The sequence below is a fragment of the Scardinius erythrophthalmus genome (genome assembly GCF_964197995.2).
Source record: "Scardinius erythrophthalmus genome assembly, chromosome: 7".
Taxonomy (NCBI): domain Eukaryota; kingdom Metazoa; phylum Chordata; class Actinopteri; order Cypriniformes; family Leuciscidae; genus Scardinius; species Scardinius erythrophthalmus.
In genome coordinates, this window is record NC_138227.1 from 21,671,851 (window position 1) to 21,698,119 (window position 26,269).

Sequence of the window (26,269 nt, forward strand, 5' to 3'; positions counted from 1 at the left end):
TATCATAAGCTTTGAGGTGGAAAAAACAAATTTTGTTAGCTAGTACAGCATATATGGATTGGATAGGAACTATTTGGTGGGAATATGAATGCTTTAATTGAATGCTGAAACATGTTCTATAATTGTTGTTAACAAATAAACAACAAAAAAGGAGTCTGATCATTTTCAATTAAGGCCTTTCTAATGGATTGTTAAATAGTTTTAGTTACCCATTTTAGCTTCTCTGAGGTGGCTACCAGTGGATTTCAGGATAAAATACAAAATTCTGCTGTTCTGCAAAAGGCTTACAGTATGTATCTGAGCTTATTGCTCTTCACCAAGCACCTAGGTCTTTAAGATCAAATAAGTCATTGCTTTCTGTCCCTCGATCTCATTTAAAGTTAAAAGGTGATCAGGCCTTTGCGGATCTGAGGCTTTGGAATAGTCTGCCTCTTTAACTTAGAGAGATCACATCTTTAAATGTTTTTAAAGCTTGTGTTAAAAATGACTTATTTTCTTTAGCCTTTAAGATAGTGGGCTAGTGTCTGTATTAGTAAGTTGTATGTAAGTATGATTGTACGGCACTTTGGTCTGCGCGTGCAGTTCAATAAAGTGAAGTGAAAGTGAAGCACTGGAAAAAAGTTAAATTTCAAGTGTTCAAGCACTTTTGACCGCGAAGAACAAGTGTGACTCACAAATGAGGAGCACCAGAAGGTTAACAAAAACTAAAACTAGAATTTTTGATAATTGCTGAAATAAAATTATAAATTTAGATAGAAAAATTAGAAATGTTGCCTTGGCATCTAACTGAAATAAGTTTGTTGAAGTACTAAAATGATTAAAACTGAAATAAAAATAAATAGAAATAAAAAAGATAAAATAAAAGATAATTCTAAATATTAAAAATAATTTAATTGTATATAAATAATACTAAAATAACACTGATTTCCATTTAAAAGAGGTTTACTATAGTTATTTCCATTTGTGACCCTGGACCACAAAACCAGTCACATAGGTCATAATTTTGAAATTGAGATTTATACATCATACGAAAGCTGAATAAATAATCTTTCCATTGATGTATGGTCTGTTAGGATAGGACAATATTTGGCCGAGATACAACTATTTGAAAATCTGGAATCTGAGGGTGCAAAAAAATCTACACTTTGAGAAAATCACCTTTAAAGTTGTCCATTTATGTTCGCGATTGTGCTACATTCACTCACGAAAATAAATGTTTTATATATTTACAGTAGGAAATTTACTAAATATCCTCATGGAACATGATCTTTACTGAATATCCTAATGATTTTTGGCATAAAAGAAAAACCTATAATTTTGACCCATACTATTGCCACAAATATATCCATGCGACTTAAGACTGGTTTTGTGATCCAGGGTCGCATTTACTATATCTCTCTATCTTAGTTTTGTATGTACTTTAATGAATCTGTGCACTTTTAACGTACATAATTTACCCAGTGTGTCTGTTCTTTGTCTTTCTAGGCAGTGGCTATGAATGGATTTTTATAGATTGGAAGAAAAAAGGGACCATTTTCACTAGCCGATGCAACAGTTATTACTGTTCAACATATTACACAACTGAACACTATGTTAAGAACTGATCCTACAATCTCGCACAAAAAGGGTTTAGAGGACACCAGTCTTAGTAGAAAAAGCAACAAATGTCTCTGTTAGTCCAACATTTTAAATGTAGTGCTCAAACAAGTGTTGAAAACTGTCCTTGCCTAGCTGCGATTGCTTTCTAGACAGATGCTCAATATTAACACAGCCACTTGAAATACTTGAACAGTACAGTCATTAAATGTTACAAGAGAGAAGGACTACAAAACTGCATTATCAGCTCCTGTACAGCTACTATACCCGGTCTGTTGCAGAGATTACGGGTCATTTTGAGTCTTGTAACGCATCGCCCATCAGTGTAAGCCTTAAAATACTCTTCACTTTAGAGAACCGTGCACTGCTGAGAAATGAGTTGGTTCTGTTGTTTTCGAGTGACGTGAGAAGAGGTCGAATTCTTTCCTGAGGGAAACCAAAGAGGAAGATTTACCAGGGGTTATTGTTGGTAGAAAGGTAAAGGTTTTAACAAAAAAAAAAAAAAAAAAACATGCCATTGTGTGATTGACAAAGACACATTTTATTATATTTTAAAGCAAAATCTTTTCAGTATACATTTAGTTTTTTGAATAAAGACTACAGTAATTTGTTCAACACTGGGTTGGCAGCTTTATTGAACAGGTATATTAGCACAATTGAGTAAAAAATAATACTTTCCAAATATATATATATTTATATATATTTAAATTATTCACTTACCCCTGGTTTCACAGCAAAGGCTTAAGCTAGTCCCAGACTAAAATGCATGTTTAAGCTGTTTTAACTGAAATAATTTGCACTTGCATATCTTAAAATATTTCAGTGCTATTGTTTTATGTCTGAATGCACACCAGTAATGTTTAACGTTTAAAAAAGCTACTTAAATGCCCTAATTGAACTAACCCCTGTTTCACACATACTCCGTTTGCTGTACGTATGCTGCATTGTAAATGAAAAGGAGTGCCATCCATGATGGCCTTGAGGTAAGGTGTGGTTTTCCTTGCGTTGCCCTGGGCAAAAAGCCGTATGTTGACTGTGAAATACAGTCCGCATCCGCTTGCAGTGTGAAAGCCAGGCTTAATCCTGGCTTAATCTAAGCGCTGTCTGTGAAACCAGGCCAGAAAGCAGACACACATCAACATGGTTTGTGGACTTGTGGATGTAATAACGTTATTCAATGTAATGTAATGGTGTAATGTAAATGCACCGTTATTCAACCATGGCTGGCAGAATAATGTTTTGAAGGACTTTTTTTTTTTTTTTTTTTTTTTTGGAAATTGTGTTATTTACAAATATGTGTCTCTTCTCATTCCTCATGAATCAGTTGTTAGTTTTCAGCGGTACTTATTGGTGAGGGCATTAGACTGCAGAGAGCGAGTTAAATATTCTTGTACAATAGTAAGAACATTCACATAAAATGTGATGGCATACATGTTTGTACTGCCATAATTTATTGCTTTTAAAAGTTGTTGATGTTACGTTTAAAAAAAAATACAGAGTCAAAAACTATTTAAAAGATAATTTAAAAGATGATGTATATGTATATTTGGTTATGGCGTGTGCCATTAAGAATTTATTATAAAATAAAATGTATTTTGTGTCAAATAGCGGTCTGTTGTCTAAATCATTTGAAAAATGTCTCCAATGCCATGCTCAAATATGCCTCCTTTTATTTCAGGTACAATCACACAATCCATATACACAAAGCACATCTTACAGGCATCAACACCATCAGATACGGCATTACAACTATATTAAATCAAAGTGTAACATTGCTAGCATTCACATTTCAAAGGATCACAAGTGTGATATATTCTCAATCTTGTTGTGTCTAACATTGCAACTGTACAGCCACTATGTTTACAGTCATGTTTGTTCTGGTATTCAAAAATACCCGCAGCCACATGCGAGATAGAAATGCAAGATGTCTTTCTGTTCAGGAGAAATGCACAGAGGAGTAAACAGTTGGCTCAGGCACTTGTTTTGGACAATGATTCTGCCGCCTTGAATTTTTCAATGCAACTTCTGCATACACCAACTGCATAAATAATGACAAGAAATCAATCATATTCAAAGGTCATGAATAGAGAAATCTAATTTCCCTTGATCTTTTGACATATAAGAGGTCATTGTACTAAAAAAATATCCGGTATGTTTCAGAACTGAAAACTTCCAGTCCAAAACCAGCTTTTATTAAAATCAAGTTCAGAAAACGACTCAGATTTTGTCTCATTATTACATTATAATGCGACGAAAGACCGCCTCTACAGAAGATCAACGCCTACCTCTACATCATTGCCTCTTTAGCCCCGCCCACTGATTCAAACATGTCATGTGCTAATAAATACGAGACGGACCCAAAAACAGGATTACTCCAGCAATAAAACCAGAGACGTCTCTGGGGATTACAAGATGTCTTTGCATTACCAACCTTGTGATTCTAATAGGGCTGCACGATATTGAAGAAAAATGCGATATGAGATAACTCATTAAATAATGGGATACGATAAATCTTAAAGTGTGTAAAATAAACTTAAATTATCTATTATATAACCTACATACGTGTTTTACATTCTTTTTGTGACAAGAAAAGTGAACATCAATGTTTTACTGTAGCATAAGAGCATAAGCCTACATTAGGTTTATTTAACAACAGAAACTGAATAATCAAATGTAAAAATAAAACACGGCTTAGTTTTCACTCTATGAATTAAATATCTATACTGATTCTTATTAAAGCTACAAACGTTATTCAGCTTAGAGCAGTGAGTGATTTTCTCTGTCTTTTGTTCATGACCCCATTGCAAGCCGTTGTGATATGCATATCGCAATATATACATTTGCGATATTTCGATAATTTCTATATATTGTGCAGCCCTAGATCCTAACATTAAAGGGATAGTTCACCCAAAAATGAAAATTAGCCCATGATTTACTCACCTTGAAGCCATCCTAGGTGTATATGACATTCTTCTTTCAGACGATTACAATCAGAGTTGTATTAAAAAATGTCCTTTCTCTTCCAAGCTTGATAATGGGAGTGAATGGCTGTATGTTTTTGGAAATCAAAGCGCATCTATTCATTATTAAAGTGCTCGACACGGCTCTGCGGGGGTTAATAAAGGCCTTCTGAAGTGAAGCGATGCGTTCGTGTAAGAAAAATATCCTTATTTAAAACTTTATTGACTAAAATAACTAGCTTCCAGCAGACGGCCGTACGCATCGATTTACGTCAAAAGAGTAACCGTTGAACTTGACGCACAACGTAATGACGGCAATTGACGCCTCTTGCGGTTTAAACAAACAGGGCTGGGTAACCACGTTCGTCATTATGTTGTGCGTCATGTTCAAGGATTAAGGTCCTTGCATACGAGTCCGAAAAAATGTTTTTTATGTTAAAAAATAAATACGACCTCACGTTATGTCAATCACGCTTTCACACTGCCTCCGAAACTTTCATCCGTCATAAAACAAATTTGTTTTTGAAAGGGTTTGATTTTCTGTTTTTCGCATTCGTAGCAAGCATTTTGAGACACCGAATGACGAATACGAAAAAATGCATACGAAAATTTCGGACTCAGTGTGCAAGAACCTTTACTCTTTTGCCGTAAATCGATGCGTACGGCCGTCTGCTAGAAGCTAGTTATTTTAGTCGATAAAGTTTTATTTTAGTCGATAAAGTTGTAGTCGATAAAGTTTTAAATATGGATATTTTTCTTACACGAACACATCGCTTTACTTCAGAAGGCCTTTATTAACCGCCGGAGAGCCGTGTCGAGCACTTTTATCATGAATAGATGCGCTTTGATGGACTTCCAAAGACAAACACCCATTCACTCCCATTATAAAGCTTGGAAGAGCCAGGCATTTTTTAATAAAACTCAGATTGTATTCGTCTGAAAGAAGAATGTCACATACTGTACCCCTAGGATGGCTTCAGGGTGAGTCAATCATGGGCTAATTTTCATTTTTGGGTGAACTATCCCTTTAAGAAAGCGTGGATTAATTTTATTTTTATCATAGTTCATTCAAATGGCGTCAGTAAGACTATTCAGTTGTTCACTTCATTTTACTGTGGATTCATTTTTAAACGAGACACAGTTGCAGGCTTTTCAGAGAGACTGAAAATAACTGATGATGCAGTGCCAACTACACTGGATCCGACAGTAATGTCGCAAAACACAAGTGTGTGTTGCAGTGTTTTTACCATGTGTCACTATTGCTTTGTCTGATACAGATCTTTTGATATGAGATCTTTTGTGTATTTATACTGTAGCGCCGCAGTCAAACTGAATAGTTGTGATATGCTATTCTATCCTTTTCATTTTATTTAAAAACATGACACTACACTTTTTTGCCACAACCAAGACTTATAAAGCATATGTAATAAGCATGAATGTTTCACATTGTTGGAAAATGTTTAAACTATTAACAAAATATTTTTCAACATCGGATGTTTTCGAGATGTAATGGCAGGGACGTTGAAAATTATTTTAATAAAAATTTTTTTTTTAATGTATCTTGATAATCTTGATAACATTGGACCTCAGAGAACATTATTAAAAAAAAAATTTGGGGAAATTGTCCATGACTGCTTTAAACAAACCAGAAAGCACAAAAAACTGAGGTACTTACTTCCGTTTTTGGTTTCACTCTAGCAGCAACTAGAAAAAAAAAATATATTAAACTTTAGGCAGATAACAACAATACACACAGACAGACAGACAAGTTGATATGACACATCTTCAGAATAGAGAGTTGGCTCTTACAGGAAGTGTTGGAGCGAGGCGGGACAGGGGGTGGTGGTGGATGATCCCGGGTCAGACACCAAACTAATCCCAGAACAAAAGGAAAGCACATCGAGGCACTAAGGCACAGCAGAACTCTATGAGAGAGGTTTCTTCCCGATGGCGATGAGTCTACTGATGCTGTCCAGAAATAAAGACATTAAAATGGATTTGATTCAGCTAAAGGTTGATGATCCCATTCATACTTTCTCATTTTATTTTTTTATCCTTTCTTTTTAAATTTCAAAACAATAGCATATCCAGAATACACATACCTGCAGTCACATTAACATATGTCACATGCCCACTGCTGGCAGTATTATCCCAAGGCCAGGTTATCATGCACTTGTATGGTCCAGCATCTGACTGGTTGATGTTGTGAATGTGGACTAACAGATGTGTGCTATTGGCTGTTGAGCTGTAATTAGACAGCTTGATTCTTTCGGAGGGAGTGAGGAGAGTAAATTCTGTGGCTTGCATTTCCTGGAAAACCCATCCTCCAGTCCAGCTAACCCCACAGTGTTGCACTTCACAGCTCAACTTGAGACTGCTTCCCTCTGGAACAAACTTGGAAGCACGACTTGCTCGAACAGATAAGCACAGTTCACATGCTGAAATCAGAATATAACAAGCGAGTTGAGATTTTAGTTACACAAAAGCACTTTTACTGTGTTCCGATTGTAGGCTACTATTAAAGGGATAGTTAAAAAAATGAAAATTAATTCTGTCATCATTAACTCACCCTTGTGTTGTTTTAGACCTGTCTGAGTTTCTTTGTTCTGTTAAACGCGAAGGAAGATATTTTGAAGATGTCACCATTGACTTTAATAGTATCCCCCCACCCCCCGACTTCAAGGGTCCCCCACAACTGTTTGGTTACCCGTAGGCTATTCTTTAAAATATCTTCTTTTGTGTTCAACAGAGCAAGAAACTCATTCAGGTCTAAAACACGAGGGTGAGTAAATGTAGACAGAATTTTCATTTTTGGGTGCAAAAACATTAAAAAGAAAAGTCTGAGAAGGACATGTTTACACTACTAAAACATTTATTAAGAAAAACAGTTTTAAGTAGCCTACTTTTGAAAGTACCGCAGTTTTAACTATGAATTTGAGAAGTGGCTTACCTTTCAACATACTCAAAAATGCCAGAAACGTCAAGGAACACCTGTAAGCGATTTTCATGATTTACAATTTTTCCATACTATTTGACGACTGTCCTCGCAGTTCGGATGATTCTTCCGTCACGTCTCCGCAGTAGGCTAGGCTTCCTACAACGACAAAACTTACTTTCTAAACTCTTCCTAGCTCCGTAAACACCCACTCTCTTTATTCACTTCGGGGAAATGTACTCTTTCAGTTTAATTACGCTTGGCATCTTCAGCCGAATGTGCACTTTAAGGAAGGAAAGGCAAGTTTGCCACACGCTTGGGGGAAACCTGGATCATATCCTTCCTGTTGGAGCAGGGAATCTCCATCACTGTTGACATCCCATTATAACTGGACTGAAACTAGGAGACGGATGATGGAATCTAGACAGACTAACATTGCTACTTTGTGAATCCTTCCTTGTGTGGCAGAGTGGGGAACGCGAGAGCAAAGCTAGACAGCAAGGAAGTTCACATTCAATAAACTGATAAGATTTTCAATGTAGCCAACTACGCCACCTTGGGACTTTCGCCCAAGGATATACTCAGACAACACAGGTTCGTTTATTTGGCAAAGAGGACTGAGACGGTTCTGACAATTAAAAACAACTATTACAAAATCTTCTCACATTGAAAAACACATTCACTAATAAATACCTTCCAAACATTTACCTCTTAATTGCCAACATGTTTAGCACAAAAAGGAAGGCATCACTAATAAATACCTTACACAAATTTACCTCTTAATTACCTACATGTTAGTACAAAAAGGCAGGCATTTAAAATACAATTAAATTAAAATAAAATAAAGAAAGAAAAACAAAAAAACAAAGACTAGGGGTTAATCGAAGGCATTAACAGGAGAAGAATCTCTGACCCACCTTGTAAGTAATCACTCACTACACCCACACGTTAGTGTCCCACACTACAAAGGCAATGAAACAAATCCACACTCAAGTGTGTTTAACAATATTACCCCCTTTCAGATGTCCCAAAGAGAACCCACTTAAGTTACAGATTCCATAAAAATAAATAAACAAAACAAATTTATAAGGGAGACAAAAACAGCAGCGTAGTTTGGGTCCGTGTATCCTGCTGATTACAGATGCACTTACACGGCTCTGAGCTGGAAGCACGCCGTTAGGCACGCCCCCCAACCTGCACACACATTCACAACAGTGAGATTTAAGCACTTTTTTTTTTTTTTAAATCAAAAGAATCCCCCAAAGAGATCATACTCACTGCATCAGGACAATGTACATAAAATGACTGCATGCTGCAACATGCCCTCACTGCACTGTAGCAACTGCAGAACAGGCTTCAGGTTACACACCAACATTAAACAAAAAAATAAATTAAATCACCTATCACTTTACAACCATCCACATACCTGAGATTGGACAAATAAAGTGACCCAAACTACACGACTCCATCAGGAAAAGGCAGAAAAAGGGACAGCAAGAGAGTAACCAGAAGCAGCTAAAACTCTGCTATGGGTGTCTTGCTTTTATTATAAGTGCAATCATGATAATGAGTAACCAGCCGGTTTCTGACACAACTGAGTCTATGGGGAGATTATTCCCATTCTCCACCAGGGGGAGTAACGGAGGGAAATACCCAATCTGCTACACTTGTAATAGCCTATGTGTGTCTGTCCAGCTGTGGTATTATTAAAGGCAAATTTTGCACTGGGCAGGAAATTAAACTACAGATTAAGGAAGGGTTTTCTTCAGTTTTAAAATGCAGTCGATATTTTCTTTAATTTGTGTTGTTGCTGTTTAGAGTTTCTTCCCATACTGCAAAAAATAATAATAATTTGCTTAGTATTTTGTCATTTTCTTGTAAAAATATCCAAACATCCTTAAAATAAGATATCTTTATGCGAGAAGAAAAACTGCATTAGATACAAAGAGTAAATAGAGAATATAATTGTTTCTTACACCACTGGGAAATTATTATACATTGTTAGATTTATGCTTGAACATAAAAACATGCCAATGATTTTCAGATACCTTACTGAAAAAAAGGAAAGAAAAATAGTCTATATATATATATATATATATATATATATATATATATATATAGTGAGGAAAATAAGTATTTGAACACCCTGCTATTTTGCAAATTCTCCCACTTGGAAATCATGGAGGGGTCTGAAATTGTCATCGTAGGTGCATGTCCACTGTGAGAGACATAATCTAAAAAAAAAAAAACAGAAATCACAATATATGATTTTTTAACTATTTATTTGTATGATACAGCTGCAAATAAGTATTTGAACACCTGTCTATCAGCTAGAATTCTGACCCTCAAAGATCTGTTAGTCTGCCTTTAAAATGTCCATCTCCACTCCATTTATTATCCTAAATTAGATGCACCTGTTTGAGGTCGTTAGCTGCATAAAGACACCTGTCCACCCCATGCAATCAGTAAGAATCCAACTACTAACATGGCCAAGACCAAAGAGCTGTCCAAAGACACTAGAGACAAAATTGTACACCTCCACAAGGCTGAAAAAGGGCTACGGGGAAATTGCCAAGCAGCTTGGTGAAAAAAGGTCCACTGTTGGAGCAATCATTAGAAAATGGAAGAAGCTAAACATGACTGTCAGTCTCCCTCGGACTGGGGCTCCATGCAAGATCTCACCTCGTGGGGTCTCAATGATCCTAAGAAAGGTGAGAAATCAGCCCAGAACTACACGGGAGGAGCTGGTCAATGACCTGAAAAGAGCTGGGACCACCATTTCCAAGGTTACAGTTGGTAATACACAAAAACGTCATGGTTTGAAATCATGCATGGCACGAAAGGTTCCCCTGCTTAAACCAGCACATGTCAAGGCCCGTCTTAAGTTTGCCAATGACCATTTGGATGATCCAGAGGAGTCATGGGAGAAAGTCATGTGGTCAGATGAGACCAAAATAGAACTTTTTGGTCATAATTCCACTAAACGTGTTTGGAGGAAGAAGAATGATGAGTACCATCCCAAGAACACCATCCCTACTGTGAAGCATGGGGGTGGTAGCATCATGCTTTGGGGGTGTTTTTTTGCACATGGGACAGGGCGACTGCACTGTATTAAGGAGAGGATGACCGGGGCCATGTATTGCGAGATTTTGGGGAACAACCTCCTTCCCTCAGTTAGAGCATTGAAGATGGGTCGAGGCTGGGTCTTCCAACATGACAATGACCCAAAGCAAACAGCCAGGATAACCAAGGAGTGGCTCTGTAAGAAGCATATCAAGGTTCTGGCGTGGCCTAGCTAGCCAGTCTCCAGACCTAAACCCAATAGAGAATATTTGGAGGGAGCTCAAACTCCGTGTTTCTCAGCGACAGCCCAGAAACCTGACTGATCTAGAGAAGATCTGTGTGGAGGAGTGGGCCAAAATCCCTCCTTCAGTGTGTGCAAACCTGGTGAAAAACTACAGGAAACGTTTGACCTCTGTAATTTGCAAACAAAGGCTACTGTACCAAATATTAACATTGATTTTCTCAGGTGTTCAAATACTTATTTGCAGCTGTATCATACAAATAAATAGTTAAAAAAATCATACATTGTGATTTCTTTTTTTTAGATTATGTCTCTCACAGTGGACATGCACCTACGATGACAATTTCAGACCCCTCCATGATTTCTAAGTGGGAGAACTTGCAAAATAGCAGGGTGTTCAAATACTTATTTTCCTCACTGTATATATATATATATATGCTGCCAGATACTGTATATCACTTTCTGTCACTGAAATTCCTTTAAGAACAATAGTTTGTTCTATTTTTTGCAGCCACATGGTGGTGCTCAAAGCTAAATAGTTTCACAGCAGTCAGCTGGGAAATCTGGATATTGCTGAGGCATAAAAAGGCATGTGCGGGCAATTACACAGCTGCTGCTGCTGGAGATAAAAGCCAAGCTTAAACACAACCTGCTGCTGCTCTATTGCTTTAAGATGAACGACGTTCACAATGTCTTGATATAGCCTACACTAGATTACACTTGATAAAGCTTGAAATCTGTATTGAAAATGGTCAAATTCATATGATAAAGACAAGCCTTGAAAGTTAAAAAAGTTTTTTTTTTTTTTTTTTTAAGAAGTAGAACTTAGTTGCAAAATGGAATGATTCTGCAAATAGGCCCTATATTATTTTGTTTATAATTTTAGATTTTTATTAGCCTATATTATTATTTTAGTATATAGCGCATCGCTTTTCACATAAAGTAACCAAATTGATACACTTATAGATCTCATCAAGCCGAAAAACTTTCGCCCTCATAGTCATACGTCATCCCAACAGGAGGTCAGGTTGTGTGAAAAACGCATGCTCTGGAATTAGGATCAGTTGTAAACTGTTTACCAGTCATTTAAGCCAGAAAATGTATTGGGGTGTAAAATGTAAAGGGGTGGTATAATGCCATTTTCGCTAGATGTAAAATAAGTTTTCGATGTCCCCGGAGTGTGTATGTGAAGTTTTAGCTCAAAATACCCCCCAGATATTTTTATATAGCATGTTAAAATTGTCACTTTTTGAGGGTAAGCAAAAAGCACCGTTTTGTGTCTGTTCCTTTAAATTCAAATGAGCTGCTGCTCCCGGCACAGGGGGCGGAGCTACAGCTGTTTGTGCCCTTTTACCTCACACACACATGCACTGGAAATTTAAAAACGTTTAGCCTTTTATGTTCAAACCAGAGTCAGACAATGATGGAGAGACTCAAGAAGAAGTGACAACACATAGAAGCAACTGGAAATTTCTGAATGGTTAGTTGACGAATTGATGTAGCTTATGTGTAGTGATAATCTATAAATCAGGGTATTACTTGTTATCACTTGTTATCACTGACAACATAGTTTTATATAATTAGTTTAATAATAAGGTTAATAAAAATATATATAAAAACACATTTTTAAGATAAATAATATGGACTTATAAAATTTTGAGCTGCAAATGACAACTTCTCACTAATTTGAAAGTGACTTATGGCATCCTATGACATGATATTCATCCACAGGTTTAGACAATAATATGAGAATATACATTTTTGGGGTGAAATATCCCTTTAAACAACAAATGCAGCATTTCAGCGAAGAGAAGCTCCCTAAGGTTCCTTTGAGCTGTGCGATTGTTTCCTGCTGCGAGTAACTTGAGTCAGCGAACCTTAATGACAACCAGATGCATGTAGTGTGGGTTAACAATCAGGATACATCTGTTTTTCTTGGAACGCCCGCAGTACAACACCAACCCAAAGTTACGCAATGTCTAACACAATCATTTAATCGTTTAGCTTATTCATATGCTCGTATACGAGCTGCAGAAGAACTTTGTTGCCGTCCCTTTTTACAGATCCGAAAGTGAACCTGATCTCCAATCCTCATTGTTATCAATCAAAACAGGAAACCTGGAATGACCACTCAGGAGCAAACAATAGTGTGCTAAACCGACAATAAAGCACAAATTTCTTCTATATTTTCGATGTATACAGTGCCTTGCAGGACAAAGGAGTTAGCTAATGCTTAGAGCCATGTACAAATCATTTTTGTTCACACATGAAAAGACAGATTAGTGTCCTCTGAGTGGTACAGTCCCAAGAAAGAAAGATTTCTTGGCAAAACAGTTTGCTCCATGATCAGATTACGTCCTCAGCCTTCATTGAATCTACAACAAGGCTCTTTTTTCCCCTAGCTTGAGGCTCTCTGAGGTTTCTTGAACCCACATTGCAGAAGTAGGCAAAAAAATAAAATACAAGTGTAAGATGGTATTGCGCTAATGCATTACATGGAATGCAAACATCATTATGTGGTCAGAACCTCTGCAAGAGATTTTAGCTACAAAGGCCTGTTCTGACACAAAAAACTAACCCAGTTGAGCGTGACGTATGGACACGGAGCCTGATGTGTCTATTCTGGTGCACAATAAAGCTTTTCTTTTGCACGCAGTGTTACAGCGAGAAAGGCTCTATTGTGCTGGTTTTCTGATACTGTGAGACTTACGCTGGGTCTTTAACATTAGGCAGAAAGGGAATGAAGATGACTGTACTGCTTGTGATGTCAACAACAGCTTGAGAATGAAACAGCACACTTTTAGAAAATATGTAGAGCAACTGGTACATGCTGTTATAAGGTTGTGCAATCTAGAGAAGGTTGTTGTTTGCTTATGTGTTTTTTTAAAAGGTATTTCGACATAGATAGCCATGTTACCATCCTGTCTTTGTTTATTCAAGGGAGCACATGAGAACTTTTCATTTGTTTGTACTGTGCACCCAACCCAATCTCATGGGAAACTAACTATTTCGCGAGGTGGTAATTTTTCTATACAATGTGAATTATGGGAAAACATACAATTCATAGAAAAAATTGAATGAAAACTTGCGAATGAAATATGAATCCACTCAAATTAGCCACCAATTTGCCAAAATTTAAAACAGATATATGAATTGCAATGAGACTGCATCATGTGGGATGTTTTATGAGCATGTATAGTGAAGTTTTTCTGTGTAGGACTTTGTCATTTTTAAAAGTACAACTATGAAAAAGATTTCATATATTTTTTCTCATGCTATGAATCTGATTTGGAAAACAAGCATTTGCGTGGCGCTTTGTAAGAATGCTTCTCCAATGAAAAATTCATGAGATTTTCATGGGCGAAATGTGACCATGGCTGCTTTTTTTTTTTTCTAGGCTTCATTCCATTTATTGTTTGTGTTCTGGTTCCAGACATTGAAGCCTTTTAATCTGACTTAAAGTTGATTGTTCCATATCGATTCTCTTGTGCTTTGAGTTTGTGTTGGCAGTGGGCCATTGTCTTTTCTCTGGCAATTCAGCCTTGAATTAACTGGACATTGGGAATCTGGGGTCGAGAGGCTTTAACAAACTAGAGGATTTTACATGGTTGGCGTTTACAAGTTAATTTTTATTTTTTTAAATGAACTCTCCATGCACCAGGGCTTTTTAAGTCAACATTTTTCTTTTGCAAGTGGACTGTGGCTTTTGATTATGCCATCAAATTATTCACCTAAGGCCCATTGAATTTCTGTTCTTATCTAAAATGAGAGCAAGTCAAGGCTAATAGATTTACAATGGCTTTAAAAGCCGGATAGCACAAAGAAGTAGAAGGAGGAGAAATACAATTCAGAGTAAGTTCATAACCCTAACCCATCCAACTCTGTACCATATACTGCTTACATCATCATATCTAGTACAACCTCTCACATAGTAAGGCAAGTTGAGGCTTATGAAAGACAAGGAAGATAAGCAGTGTCTGTTCTAAATCAAATTTAGCAATTCATTGTGACATATACAATGTTCTGTAAAAGAATGGTAAAGGTTAATGCTAATTTATTTTGATTTGTAAGAACAGTGAAGTTGGCTTGCCAGTGTCAACAAATGAAAAATCAACTACTACTACAATTTATATAAAAAAGGAGAATAAGTATTGAATATCTCTAGATAAACATTGAATACTATGTTAATTTAATAGAATGTTAATTTAAAAAATGTGTGCTATAGTATAGCAGAATGGCAAAGAAAACTTACTGTAGTGCTAGTATTTTCTTCAGGAAATGCAACTTTTAAAGGATTTATCCTCATAAAATGGTGTTCTTGTGTTCTCCAAAGAGAAATCTCAGAAACATGTAGAGAATGTCATGATAACACTGACTGACTGTTTGCTCTTGACTGTTGTTCCTCATTGGCCCACATTTATTTACATTACTTATTTATCCAGAGCATGGCAGAAAGTGCAAAGTGAAAGTTTAGCCGTTAAGTAAACCTTTTTTCCATTAAGCTTTTGTGTAGAAAAGAAGAGGGGGATGTGTCTCTGGCATTAGTCTCCTAGAATTTCAAAGAGCTGGATCTTGGCAACAATTCAGAGTAGCTAAGGGGATATATGAAGACTACAAACCTAAAGCATGACAGGCTAAAGTCATCTGGTCCAATTCAGCAATGGCGTCTTCTGTCCACCTAAAACTGCTGTCCATGGTTAGTCTGAGTGAATGGTTAATGCTTAATTGTTGTATATATATATATATATATATATATATATATATATATATATATATATATATATATATATATATATATATATATATATATATATATATATATATATATATATATATATATATATATATAAAAAAAAGAAAAAGGAAAAAGTGTGGGATAAAACACTGGGTGTTTCTTATAAACAAATCATTGCTGTCTGAGTGCGTCATACTGAAGAGAACCACATTAGTGAGGCCTGTATTATGACAAATGCACTACGTGACTCAGAAAGAGCCCTGGCTTAACTTTGGAAGTTTTTATACTGTTTGGGGAAGTGAGCATTAAATCACAAGACATTAGATTTCTAAAGTTGATTAACTTTTATTAGGAGTATAGTTTTGAACAAACATAAAACATACCTCAACTCACATGATGAGCCATCTTAAAACATCAAAAGTGCAAAATTTCAGAGCAACATCATGTAAACCTCAGGAATTCATTAACGTTACATTTCCCTCAAACGTCAGACTGAGTGACGTGTAGAAAATGTTGTAGTTTGTAAATCATATTTTAGGTTCAGTGTTAGGAAAACATTTCACTGCTAAAATAATTTCAATTCTTCTTCAATTCTTCAATTGTATTTTATTCTTTGTGCTTCTATCGAAAAAGAAATGCCCCACTTTAAAACAAGTAAAAACATCTAAATGAACCAAATTTGCTTGCCCTCAGTGTTTAAGGTCCACTGAAAAATAATTCCAATACACCTTCTGAGAAGTTTTGTATGCATTAGTGTAACCTGTACGGCTTCTATGGTCATTTAAAGTGTATCATATATGGGGCATCAAAACATCAGAAATGTTTTGTTCCAGAATACCGTTAAATGAAGGACACTGTAAGGCACCATGACTTCTAAATTGACCTACTACACATTTGTTTGAATTTACAACTTATGAACTTATGACACTTTAAGACTGTTTGTGTTAAAAAAACTAAATAAACATCACATTAGAGCTGACATCACACTTCGAATCTCAGGTGACATTAAGTAGAAGAACAGAAATGTGATCAATAAAGTGCAAAGGCCATTGTTATGTATCATCTCTGTGTTAAAATATGATGAACACCTGTGAATTAGCTGGCATAGTATGTGCAAATACGATGCAATCTTGAATTAGAAAATATAAAAGATCTTAAGAGATACTAAAAAGGCACAGAGATGAGAAAACGAGTCTTTCCTGGCACTTCAGGCTCATAAGATCATTCCTGCATTGTCACAGGTGAGTATATCATTGGGTTTTGCCTGTCCAATCTGTCTGTGAAACTGTCCTTGCTTGTGTGTCTTCCAGCAATGCACGTTTGACCCTAGAGTTATACTCTTTATGCTTGGCATCTGGGTAAAGACGGCCCTTGATAATGGTGTGACAGCAGTATTGGACAAATGGAGCTCTTGTAAAGAGACGAGTCCGCTAAATACATCTGGGCTCAACGTCTTGAGCCGGCTGTTGTTTGATAAGTCTAAGACCTGCAGGTTCCTCAAACCCCTGAAAGCACCTGGTTGAATCAAGGTCAGGTCAGACAGGCCGCTGAGAGACAGGTGAACCAGTTCTGTCATCGAATCAAAGGCGCCTGTGTCAATGCTGGAGATGAGGTTCCCGTCCAGGTTGAGATACTGAAGTGGGATTCCGTTAAGCGCTGGGACCGTCTTCAATCTGTTCCCTGCAAGCATAAGACTCTTGATGTAGAGCGGATGGCCAGGCGTCCTCCTGGTAATGGAGGTCAGAAAGTTTCGCGACAGGTCTACCATGATTGGTATATCCTGTGCCCTGGTGGTGAAGAGATCAAGGCTGAACTCTTTGAATTGGTTTTCACTCAGGTCCAGCTCAACGAGAGGGAGTCCAGTGAAGCAGCCATCGCCAAGACCCTCAAGAGCGTTGTTGCTCAAGTCCAACGTCTCCAGATAACGAAGTTTAGAGAACGCTTTGGGACTGACTTGTGCTATGACATTGCTGCTTAGGTCAAGACTGACCAAGGTGGTGTAACCCGGTCCAGAGAGCATTGAATCGCTGATGGATGTGATGGAGTTTAAGGACAGGTCGAGATGGGAGGTGTCCAGAGGGATGGGGACAGGAGCGTTCCCGGGGCCGATCCCGCTGCAGTCCACTTTGGTCAGGCTGAAACTGTCGAAGAGGCCGAAGCTCTCCACCTCACAACGGCACTGCGGATGGCAGTTCTTCACTGCTCCCATGACAGCCAGGCCAAGCACAGAGAAGAAGAGACACAGCAATGTGGCCATGGTGAGCTATAAACCAAAAAACACACATTAAAGGGTTTAATTTTAAAGACATGCACGTCCCAAAACAGAACCAATCAAATCAAGCATCACCAAAAGCCTTTGAGAGGTTCGAAGAAATCAGAAGTCACTCATTAACATGTTAATTCTGTAAGCCGACGTAGCCAATCATTTACAGCTGTACGTACATGCTTGTCACTCTGGGTCTGTGTTTATTCATCCTTTCCATGAAAAACATATTCAAGCTTCTTCTCTTCTAGTGCAACTTGATGAGCCCTAATTTTTCTGCACCTTCTCAAAGGATTTGACCTAATTCTTATTATCAAAGAGCCTATTAAATTGGACCTTTTCAATTACAGTGACAACTTGTCATGATTACAAGGGTGCAAGGCTTTTCTTTTCTTTTTTGATGCTTTAATATATGCAAACCAGTATTATTAGCAATGATTAAGTCCAAATTTTTACTTGTTAAACTTGTGAAATTTACTGGTTTACTAAAAAAATGGAAAGAACTCTAAATGTATGTCTAAATATCTAATGATAATTTACCGTCCTAATGTAATTCAGTTTGAAAGTAAAATAAGAATATAAAAAATAATGTTTATGAAAGTAGTTTCTCATACTCACAGAAAAAAATGGCAATATGTTAAATATTATTACGATTCTATGGAAGCTTGTTTCCGCCACAAAAAAAAAGATAATTGCGACTTTTTATCTCACAATTGCGAGTTTACATCTCGCAATTCTGACTTTATTTCTCAGAATTGCGAGATATAAAGTCAGAATTGCGAGATATAAAGTCAGAATTGCGTGAAATAAAGTCACAATTGCGTGTTATGAAGTCAGAATTCTGACTTTTTTTCTCGCAATTGCGACTTTATATCACGCAATTCTGACTTTATATCTCAGAATTCTGACTTTATATCACGCAATTGGGAGATATAAAGTCAGAATTGCATGATATAAAGTTGCAATTGCGTGTTATAAAGTCAGAATTGCGAGATATAAAGTCAGAATTGCGTGAAATAAAGTCGCAATTGCGTGTTTTAAAGTCAGAATTGCGAGATATAAAGTCAGAATTGCGTGAAATAAAGTCACAATTGCATGTTATAAAGTCAGAATTCTGACTTTTTTTCTCGCAATTGCGACTTTATATCACGCAATTCTGACTTTATATCTCAGAATTCTGACTTTATATCACGCAATTGGGAGATATAAAGTCAGAATTGCGAGATATAAAGTCAGAATTGCGTGAAATAAAGTCGCAATTGCGTGTTTTAAAGTCAGAATTGCGAGATATAAAGTCAGAATTGCGTGAAATAAAGTCACAATTGCGTGAAATAAAGTCACAATTGCGTGTTATAAAGTCAGAATTCTGACTTTTTTTCTCGCAATTGCGACTTTATATCACGCAATTCTGACTTTATATCTCAGAATTCTGACTTTATATCACGCAATTGGGAGATATAAAGTCAGAATTGCATGATATAAAGTCGCAATTGCGTGATATAAAGTCAGAATTGTGAGATATAAACTATTCTAAGGCAAAAAAAAAAAAAAGTCCGTCTTTTCTTCCCCTTAGAATTGGACTTTATATCTCACAATTCTGAGAAAAGATGTCAGAATTGCGAGATATAAACTCGCAATTATGTTATAAAGTCAGAATTGCATGATATAAAGTCAGAATTCTGAGATATAAAGTCAGAATTGCGTGATATAAAGTCGCAATTGCGAGAAAAAAAGTCAGAATTCTGACTTTATAAGACGCAATTGCGACTTTATATCTCGCAATTCTGACTTTATATCTCAGAATTCTGACTTTATATCACAGAATTCTGACTTTATTTCACGCAATTCTGACTTTATATCTCACAATTCTGAGAAATAAAGTCAGAATTGCGAGATGTAAACTCGCAATTGTGAGATAAAAAGTCGCAATTATATTTTAAAATGTTTTATTCAGTGGCGGAAACAAGCTTCCATACGATTCAAAATAACGGTTTTAAAATGTAATTTATTCCTGTGATGCAAAGCTGAATTTTCAGCATCATTACTCCATTCTTCAGTCACATGATCCTTCAGAAATCATTCTGAAATGCTGATTTGCTAATCAAGAAACATTGTTTATTATTATCAATGTTGAAAACAGTCTTAATATTTAAAGGTGCCGTATGTAACTTTTTCACTCATAATATGTTTGCATATATCGAGGAAACATGCTATGTTCATGTACTCGTTTCTCTGAAAAACACTTCTACAGCCAGTTATTTTACTTTGAAATGTCTCCAGTAGAGTTTGAATAACTCCAGTAGACCAATATACACTGAATAATTTGAATTACACATGTAAATATTTTAAACTGATTACTAAAGAAAGTGAAAAATAAGATTAAACCATCATTCTACACATAAATATCTGAATCTTGCTTACATGTCTCAGACAGAAGGCCTATGTGTCTAAAAGGTGGAGATGTTCTCTATGACTCCAGCTAAAATCTATAAACGCTCTGCCACGCTCTACTTATGACTTTTGTTGCCTGATTACCCTACCATGTGCTCTTTGTTTAACTATTTGACATGAACTTAAACCCTGTTTCAACACTCTACAAAGTTACCGCTGAATCTGGGCATGGGTTAACCTGATTACAAACCAGGTCGAAAGAGACTTGAGAATGAAGCAGCAAAAATGAACAATAATTAGTCTGTAAGACTGCGTGTACTGCTATAGATAACGATTAACAGAACCAGCATGCTAGGTAAACAATTAGGCTACCTCTTATGTAATTGCATTGCATAATAGGTACAATGAAAACACTAGCCTAAGTTACAGAGTGCAGTGCACACTTACAACTATTTAATAAGTTATGACTGTTTTTCAATCTTTTTACTATAACAATAGCAGACATGCTATGAGAAAGTGGTACCAAAAAAGAAATAAAGTCTTTGCGACCATGTAACTGTAAACACTGTAAAGTGCTGCTTATACTTGATGAATCTGCTTAAAGGGTTGGTTCACCCTAAAATGAAAATTAAGTCATCATGTACTAACCTAATGCTGTATGCCATTCTTTCTTTTTCTAGCCACAAAAGGACAATTATAAAAAAAAAAAAAAAAAAAAAAATTAAATCCCACTCATGCTTATCCATATAATGGCAGTGAATAGAGACCAGCATCAAGCTTAAAAAAAAAAAAGACACAAAAGTATCACAGATTGGTCCCATGTGACAAGTGCCAAATATTCCAAGCGTTCTGGTGGTATACAAATTGGTTTCAGCCTACAAACGTTTCGGTCACATGTGACCTTTTTCAGTGGTCAACTTGGCATTGAGACCGAAACGTTTGCCATTAAAGCAGTGGTTTTATCAGAATTTTTTTTCTTCATTGATCGAGTGTGGTTGCTATTTACTGCCATTATATGGATGAGTGTGAGCGTGAGATTTTTTAAAAAGATTTCTCCTTTTGTGGTCTGAAAAAGAAAATTTTCATTTTATGGTGATCTATCCCTTTAAATGGGAGTATTTGTTAGGGATATAGACACAGACTTGTAACCTCAGCCATGTCTTTCCCTTTCGCTCTGGTCAAGATCTGGTTAGGAGTTAGGACATGAGGTGAAAGCACTGAAAACCATTTTCAGTCCCTTTATTTATTAATTTTGTATTTGGTAATGATTACGCATATGTAACACTGACTTTAGAACATTCAAAATGAATGGAATTTGGAGACATGGACTTCTTCTGTCAGTGAAGAGACACTGTGTTCCAGGGGTTATGAACTCTCCAGGTGTGGTACACTGTTAAATCCCTCCTTAGAATGCCTGAAGTCTAAGTGGAATGTATTTTAAGAGCAATCACTGTCAGTGGTTAACAGCTACATATTTAAACCATTTATCTTCCTCCCCTTTTAGTGAGACTGTGAGGCTCACCCATCGAGTCTGCAAGAAAACGGTCTAGTATCAAAACGCAGATCATTTATCCTATTTTAAAGGTTCCTAGTTTTGATGTGAAGGTCTCCTACAGCAGGTTTATAAGCATCAAATCAAAATCAAAAACATCCGAGGATTCAGTCTCTCTAAATCCCGCCTTTCCGGGAGCTTGCTCTGCTCTGATTGGCCAGACTGCCTAGTCAATTGTGATTGGTCTACCGCTTACAAAAACGCCCATTCCCACGACTGAACTTCCACTCCGGAGGCTTCCTTAAAGCTGAGAGATTGTTTACACTGACAAGATAGTAACAATAATAGCGTCGATTTTACCAATCAATCCGAGCACGTTTGAGGGCGGGTCAAAGTGGACGTTGTTCTTGGGCAGCCAATGAAGACCATAGGCATGCATTATGCAAATGTGTTACCTTGTTACATATGCAGGTCACAAAAGTGAGGCTGGAATTTAGGTGGTTCAGAGTCAATTCTTTCTTTTGGGAGAAAATAACTTTATTTGTCGTGCACTTCCGACTTTACAACTTTGCAGACCCTTTACATTCACAGACAGCTATATGAAAAGGTACGCGTAATAGGTAGGCTACATGAAAGGAAATATTCGAAAAATCATAATAGGGGCACTTTAAACGTAATTTATCTTTCCTGGAGTTTACATAGCCAAAAGAAAACTACAGTACAAAAGAACTAAAGTTGGTTCTAAACCAATTTAATTAGCAGACAGCAGACATCCTAATCCAATAAAGCTGAAAGAATGCAGTACTTTAAGGGGGGTAAGATTTAATGGGAGCTTAGTGTCTCAAACAGCTCAGTAATACAACTTTTGTATGCCAGGTACTTTTTGTGATGCCAACAGCAGCACGTAACCTTTGCATTAGAGACATGCATCAAAGTGTTCAACATTTTTATGGTTGTTGACTACAGTACAGTTGACATAATGCAGGTTGCCACCCATATCCTAGAAAGCTCATGCACACTGCACAGCATTATCTCATTTGTATGCAATATAGGCTACTGTAGCACTCATAATCCCTAGAACAAAGATAATTTAAAACAATATCTAAATAGAATATGTGGATTTTTTGTACCATTATTAATGGGTTGCAATAATGAACAGGTAAGTTAAAGTTGGACTGCTGTTTTATTCAGGTCTACTGACAAATGGCACCATTTGGTGGCTCTCTAAAGAGTAGCACTTAATCATGCTAATGCTACTTCCTTCAACAGGAAACAACATAATTACTCAGTTGTTTGTAGCCATTCATTCAAGTGAGAAACAGCAATTTAAGCTCAATTGCAAATGAACTCGACATTTTTACATAAATGTTCGCCATCATCATCATTTATTAACCGTGAATATCAAGTTTTATTGGTGTAGTTTAATCTATTTTTAGTTATTGTTGTATAAAAAGTATAAAACAATATGTATTTAAAAAAAATCTTCCGTTAAAAACAATATTGGTTCATTTCTAATAAAACAGCCTTGGGTTTGATTCAAAGTCTAGTGACTGCCTACCTTGACAGCATTTTGGGTATAATAATATGCTGTCTAGGAAGCCAGCTCACTAAGTTTTGAGACGCAGCCAAAATCTCTGCTTTGATGGTTGGACTCACATCTGTGCTCAGTTAAAAATACAAACTTTGTAACAGCTTGACGATGCTCAACAAAAGTGTGCTTGCCACGATACCAGAATGCACAAATATAGGCTATCTAGGCTTTTTCATAGTCCATGTCTTTACTCTTCATCACGCGAACTATCGGAGATTAAGGAATCCGCGTACATTTCGATTTTGATATGTAAAAAGGACCAAATAAACACGCTCGTGAGACACAGGAGAAAACTTTTTTCTTTTTCGTAAAACTTACCATGTGCCGCGAGACTCGTCTGTCGGAGAGCTTTTACTTTTCCAGGCCAACATTGGAAAATACTTTAGTTTTAGTCATTGTCATATCCAGAGCTTTTTGTAGAGTGGCAAATGAACACGCCTGCGGTATTGTCTGGGATGTGACTTTGTCGAGCTTTCTGCTATAGAGTACAGTCTCGCCACAGAAGATGAAGCAATAAAAAGCCACCGCAAGCAGAGTCTCGTCTAGAGTTTCACTCACTGATGATGATAATCCGCGCCTACCAACGTCTGAACGCGGCGAGCTTCAACAGCGCCCTCTAGCGGCGAATAGCGACTACTACAACCACACACCGTTTAAATACTGTAGGCCTAACACTAGGGGGTGAAATCTTTTCTGATTCCGGAAACTTCTGAATGGTTATTTATTTATTCTTAACTTAAAATAAATAAATAAAGGCGTTTACTCCGTCACTGTACTGAAGCCAAAGCAAATAATTATAATATCTTATATATATATCCCTTTATATCAAGGGAAACACATGCCTAAGGACAAGAGTGTGTACATGTATATCCCTGGCAAACTCATCATTTACAGATGAGAATCAGTTTATTTATAGAGTCATCATTTACATTGGGGTTTTATTTTTCAAGGTTAAAAATGAGGGTATAGTATAGTTAAAAAGTATAGTTAAAAATTAGGGTTGTCAACAACAATCATGATTAAGATTTTCCCATCAGTAATATTAAATTCAATAAATGTTTAAAAGTTCCTGAGTTAATATGTTAAACTCTGACAGCCCTTTCACATTTTTTTATTTTTTTATTTTCAAAATGTAAAGTATCAAATAAAACACAATTCAGTCTAATATATTATTGATACATTCAGATGAACATATAACCGCATGTTGAAGGTTAGGCTACCATTATACAGCTTGAGATTAAATTACACACATAAATATAAAGGTTCTTTATCATAATTGATGGATGGAACCTTTAACATCTGTTGAACCTTTCCATTGCACAAAAAGTTCAGTAAAAAAAAAAAAAAAGTATTTTTTCTGCTCTCTGCAGTTTCTAAACAGATTGATGAAGAAGAAGTGAAATAAAGAGAATGAGTGCAAGAAGCAAATGAAGAGGACAACAGTGATAATACAGGATCTGTAGTATAGTTTTATATTTGATAAAACATGAACTTAAAATCAACTACTAGGCATAGTAATCTACACGTTTTTTTTCCTCCACTAGATGGCAGTACAATAAAACAAAAATTGTCACGAGAGTAAAACAGTTATAAAATATTATAAATTGTAACACAAATATTAGAAAGTATAGTATGTGAAGTGCATCTTCAACAGTGGTTAATCAATTATGGCAACCCTATTAAAATCTATATAGATATATCAATACAAACCCAGTAAATGTTTGAAAGGCCAAGACACTTGTTTGTTTCCTTTACTGGGTGCTGCAGATTGCAGTATTATTACCTGTAAGTGCTTTGGGCTGTGGTTGCTGAGTTTGCATCATCTGTTTCTGGTGTAGGGCAGAGGTGTCAAGGTGTAACTTTTAAGAAGCTCAGAGGCTTATTGGATATGGGTCAGCACATCTCTCTCGTCCTCCTCCCTCTCACTCTCTCTCACTCTCACTGTACAAATCACCAGAAAATCTCTACAGTAACCTGAGGGCAAACGTACACAGGACTACATCGATGCCCAGGTGCATTAAGCTCCTCAAGCAAATCAGAAATCCCAAAAAGTCACGTGATCAATCAGAAAGTCACGTTTTTTAAACGTTTCTCTAATGTGAAACAATGATGTAATACTGATCACACAGTAAAACAGCTTTCGTCCTGTAAATGTTTGTCCTTACCTGTGCTCGTATATCTCTGTAAACCATAAACAGTATGCTAATAGTGTAAATGAGCTCAGAGAGACCTCAGATGTGTTCTCAAAACACAAGGTTTAACTGATGCAGGCATATGGAAGAGAACTCTAGGGATCGTCCAAGGGAGCGCCCTTCGTTAACTTTAATTACCCAATACACCTTGTGCAAATTCATCTGAAGTGGGCCTATCACAGCTACACCAAACAAATGCCTAATTACACTGCATAAACGCTCATACGCCAGGGGGTTTCCATGGAGAGAGGTGGAAATGGGCTGCTGAGACCTTGCTCAACCTTAAATAAACTTAAATAAAATGCTAAAAAATAGTAGTTTGGCATAAAGTTTTATTTTTGTTTCTTTAAAAAATTAGCAATGAAGGTGTATAACATGAATATTTGAAGCTTTTGCCTGCCAAATCAAGCCATTGTCATGCTTGTCACGTAACCCCAAAATAAACATGAAGAAAAATAAATAATAAATGTGTGTGTGTGTGTGTGTGTGTGTGTGTGTGTGTGTGTGTGTGTGTATGTATATATATATATATATATATATATATATATATATATATATATATATGTGTGTGTGTGTGTGTGTGTGTGTGTGTGTGTGTGTGTGTGTGTGTGTGTGTGTGTATCAGATCATTATGCAGGTAAGATATGTGTGTGTGTGTGTGTGTGTGTGTGTGTGTATATATATATATATATATATATATATATATATATATATGTGTGTGTGTGTGTGTGTGTGTGTGTGTGTGTGTGTATATATATATATATGTGTGTGTGTATATGTGTGTGTGTGTGTGTGTGTGTGTGTATATAT

The 26,269-nt window shown here is 36.5% G+C and overlaps 3 protein-coding genes across 8 annotated transcripts in view; 1 reads left to right on the forward strand and 2 right to left on the reverse strand.

Moving 5' to 3' along the window:
• rap1gap2a (RAP1 GTPase activating protein 2a) overlaps positions 1 to 2,084 on the forward strand; it is an 84,299-nt gene extending 82,215 nt beyond the window's left edge. For all 4 annotated transcript variants that reach the window (XM_081370665.1, XM_081370664.1, XM_081370663.1 and 1 more), the window contains one exon: positions 1,486 to 2,084. The gene's annotated coding sequence lies outside the window, so the exon portion shown is untranslated. The remainder of the gene's footprint in view (positions 1 to 1,485) is intronic.
• A 784-nt stretch (positions 2,085 to 2,868) lies between these two features.
• Positions 2,869 to 15,190, reverse strand: LOC308693625 (uncharacterized protein). Of its 3 annotated transcripts, XM_081370673.1 has the most exons (7): positions 8,770 to 8,871; positions 8,643 to 8,685; positions 7,507 to 7,650; positions 6,659 to 6,994; positions 6,366 to 6,524; positions 6,232 to 6,260; positions 3,243 to 3,634 (listed from the first exon to the last, which is right to left on the reverse strand). In XM_081370673.1, exons 3-7 carry the CDS (start codon positions 7,562 to 7,564, stop codon positions 3,533 to 3,535), a joined length of 684 nt encoding a protein of 227 aa, XP_081226799.1. In that variant the 5' UTR covers positions 7,565 to 7,650; positions 8,643 to 8,685; positions 8,770 to 8,871; the 3' UTR covers positions 3,243 to 3,532. The 3 variants fall into 3 exon arrangements, with proteins under 3 accessions (XP_081226798.1, XP_081226799.1, XP_081226797.1); XM_081370671.1 differs by lacking the exons at positions 8,643 to 8,685; positions 8,770 to 8,871 and adding an exon at positions 15,048 to 15,190; XM_081370672.1 differs by lacking the exons at positions 8,643 to 8,685; positions 8,770 to 8,871 and having other exon boundaries at positions 2,869 to 3,634; positions 7,507 to 7,955.
• A 669-nt stretch (positions 15,191 to 15,859) lies between these two features.
• tsku (tsukushi small leucine rich proteoglycan homolog) lies at positions 15,860 to 23,773 on the reverse strand. The gene is given in 3 exon segments (XM_081371311.1): positions 15,860 to 17,793; positions 23,586 to 23,597; positions 23,600 to 23,773. Coding segments are annotated over 3 exon segments (1,101 nt in total). The 5' UTR covers positions 23,639 to 23,773; the 3' UTR covers positions 15,860 to 16,743.
• Between the last annotated feature and the right edge of the window lie 2,496 nt (positions 23,774 to 26,269).

What these genes read in the sequence shown, in the direction of transcription:
- LOC308693625 (XM_081370672.1), bottom strand. Translation starts at nt 7,564, where the DNA reads ATGAAAATCGCTTACAGGTGTTCCTTGACGTTTCTGGCATTTTTGAGT. An exon ending in GCCTCGCTCCAACACTTCCT is followed by an intron (nt 6,261 to 6,365) that starts GTAAGAGCCAAC and finishes TTTTTTTTCTAG; the next exon opens with TTGCTGCTAGAGTGAAACCA. An exon ending in GAGTGAAACCAAAAACGGAA is followed by an intron (nt 3,635 to 6,231) that starts GTAAGTACCTCA and finishes TTATTTATGCAG; the next exon opens with TTGGTGTATGCAGAAGTTGC.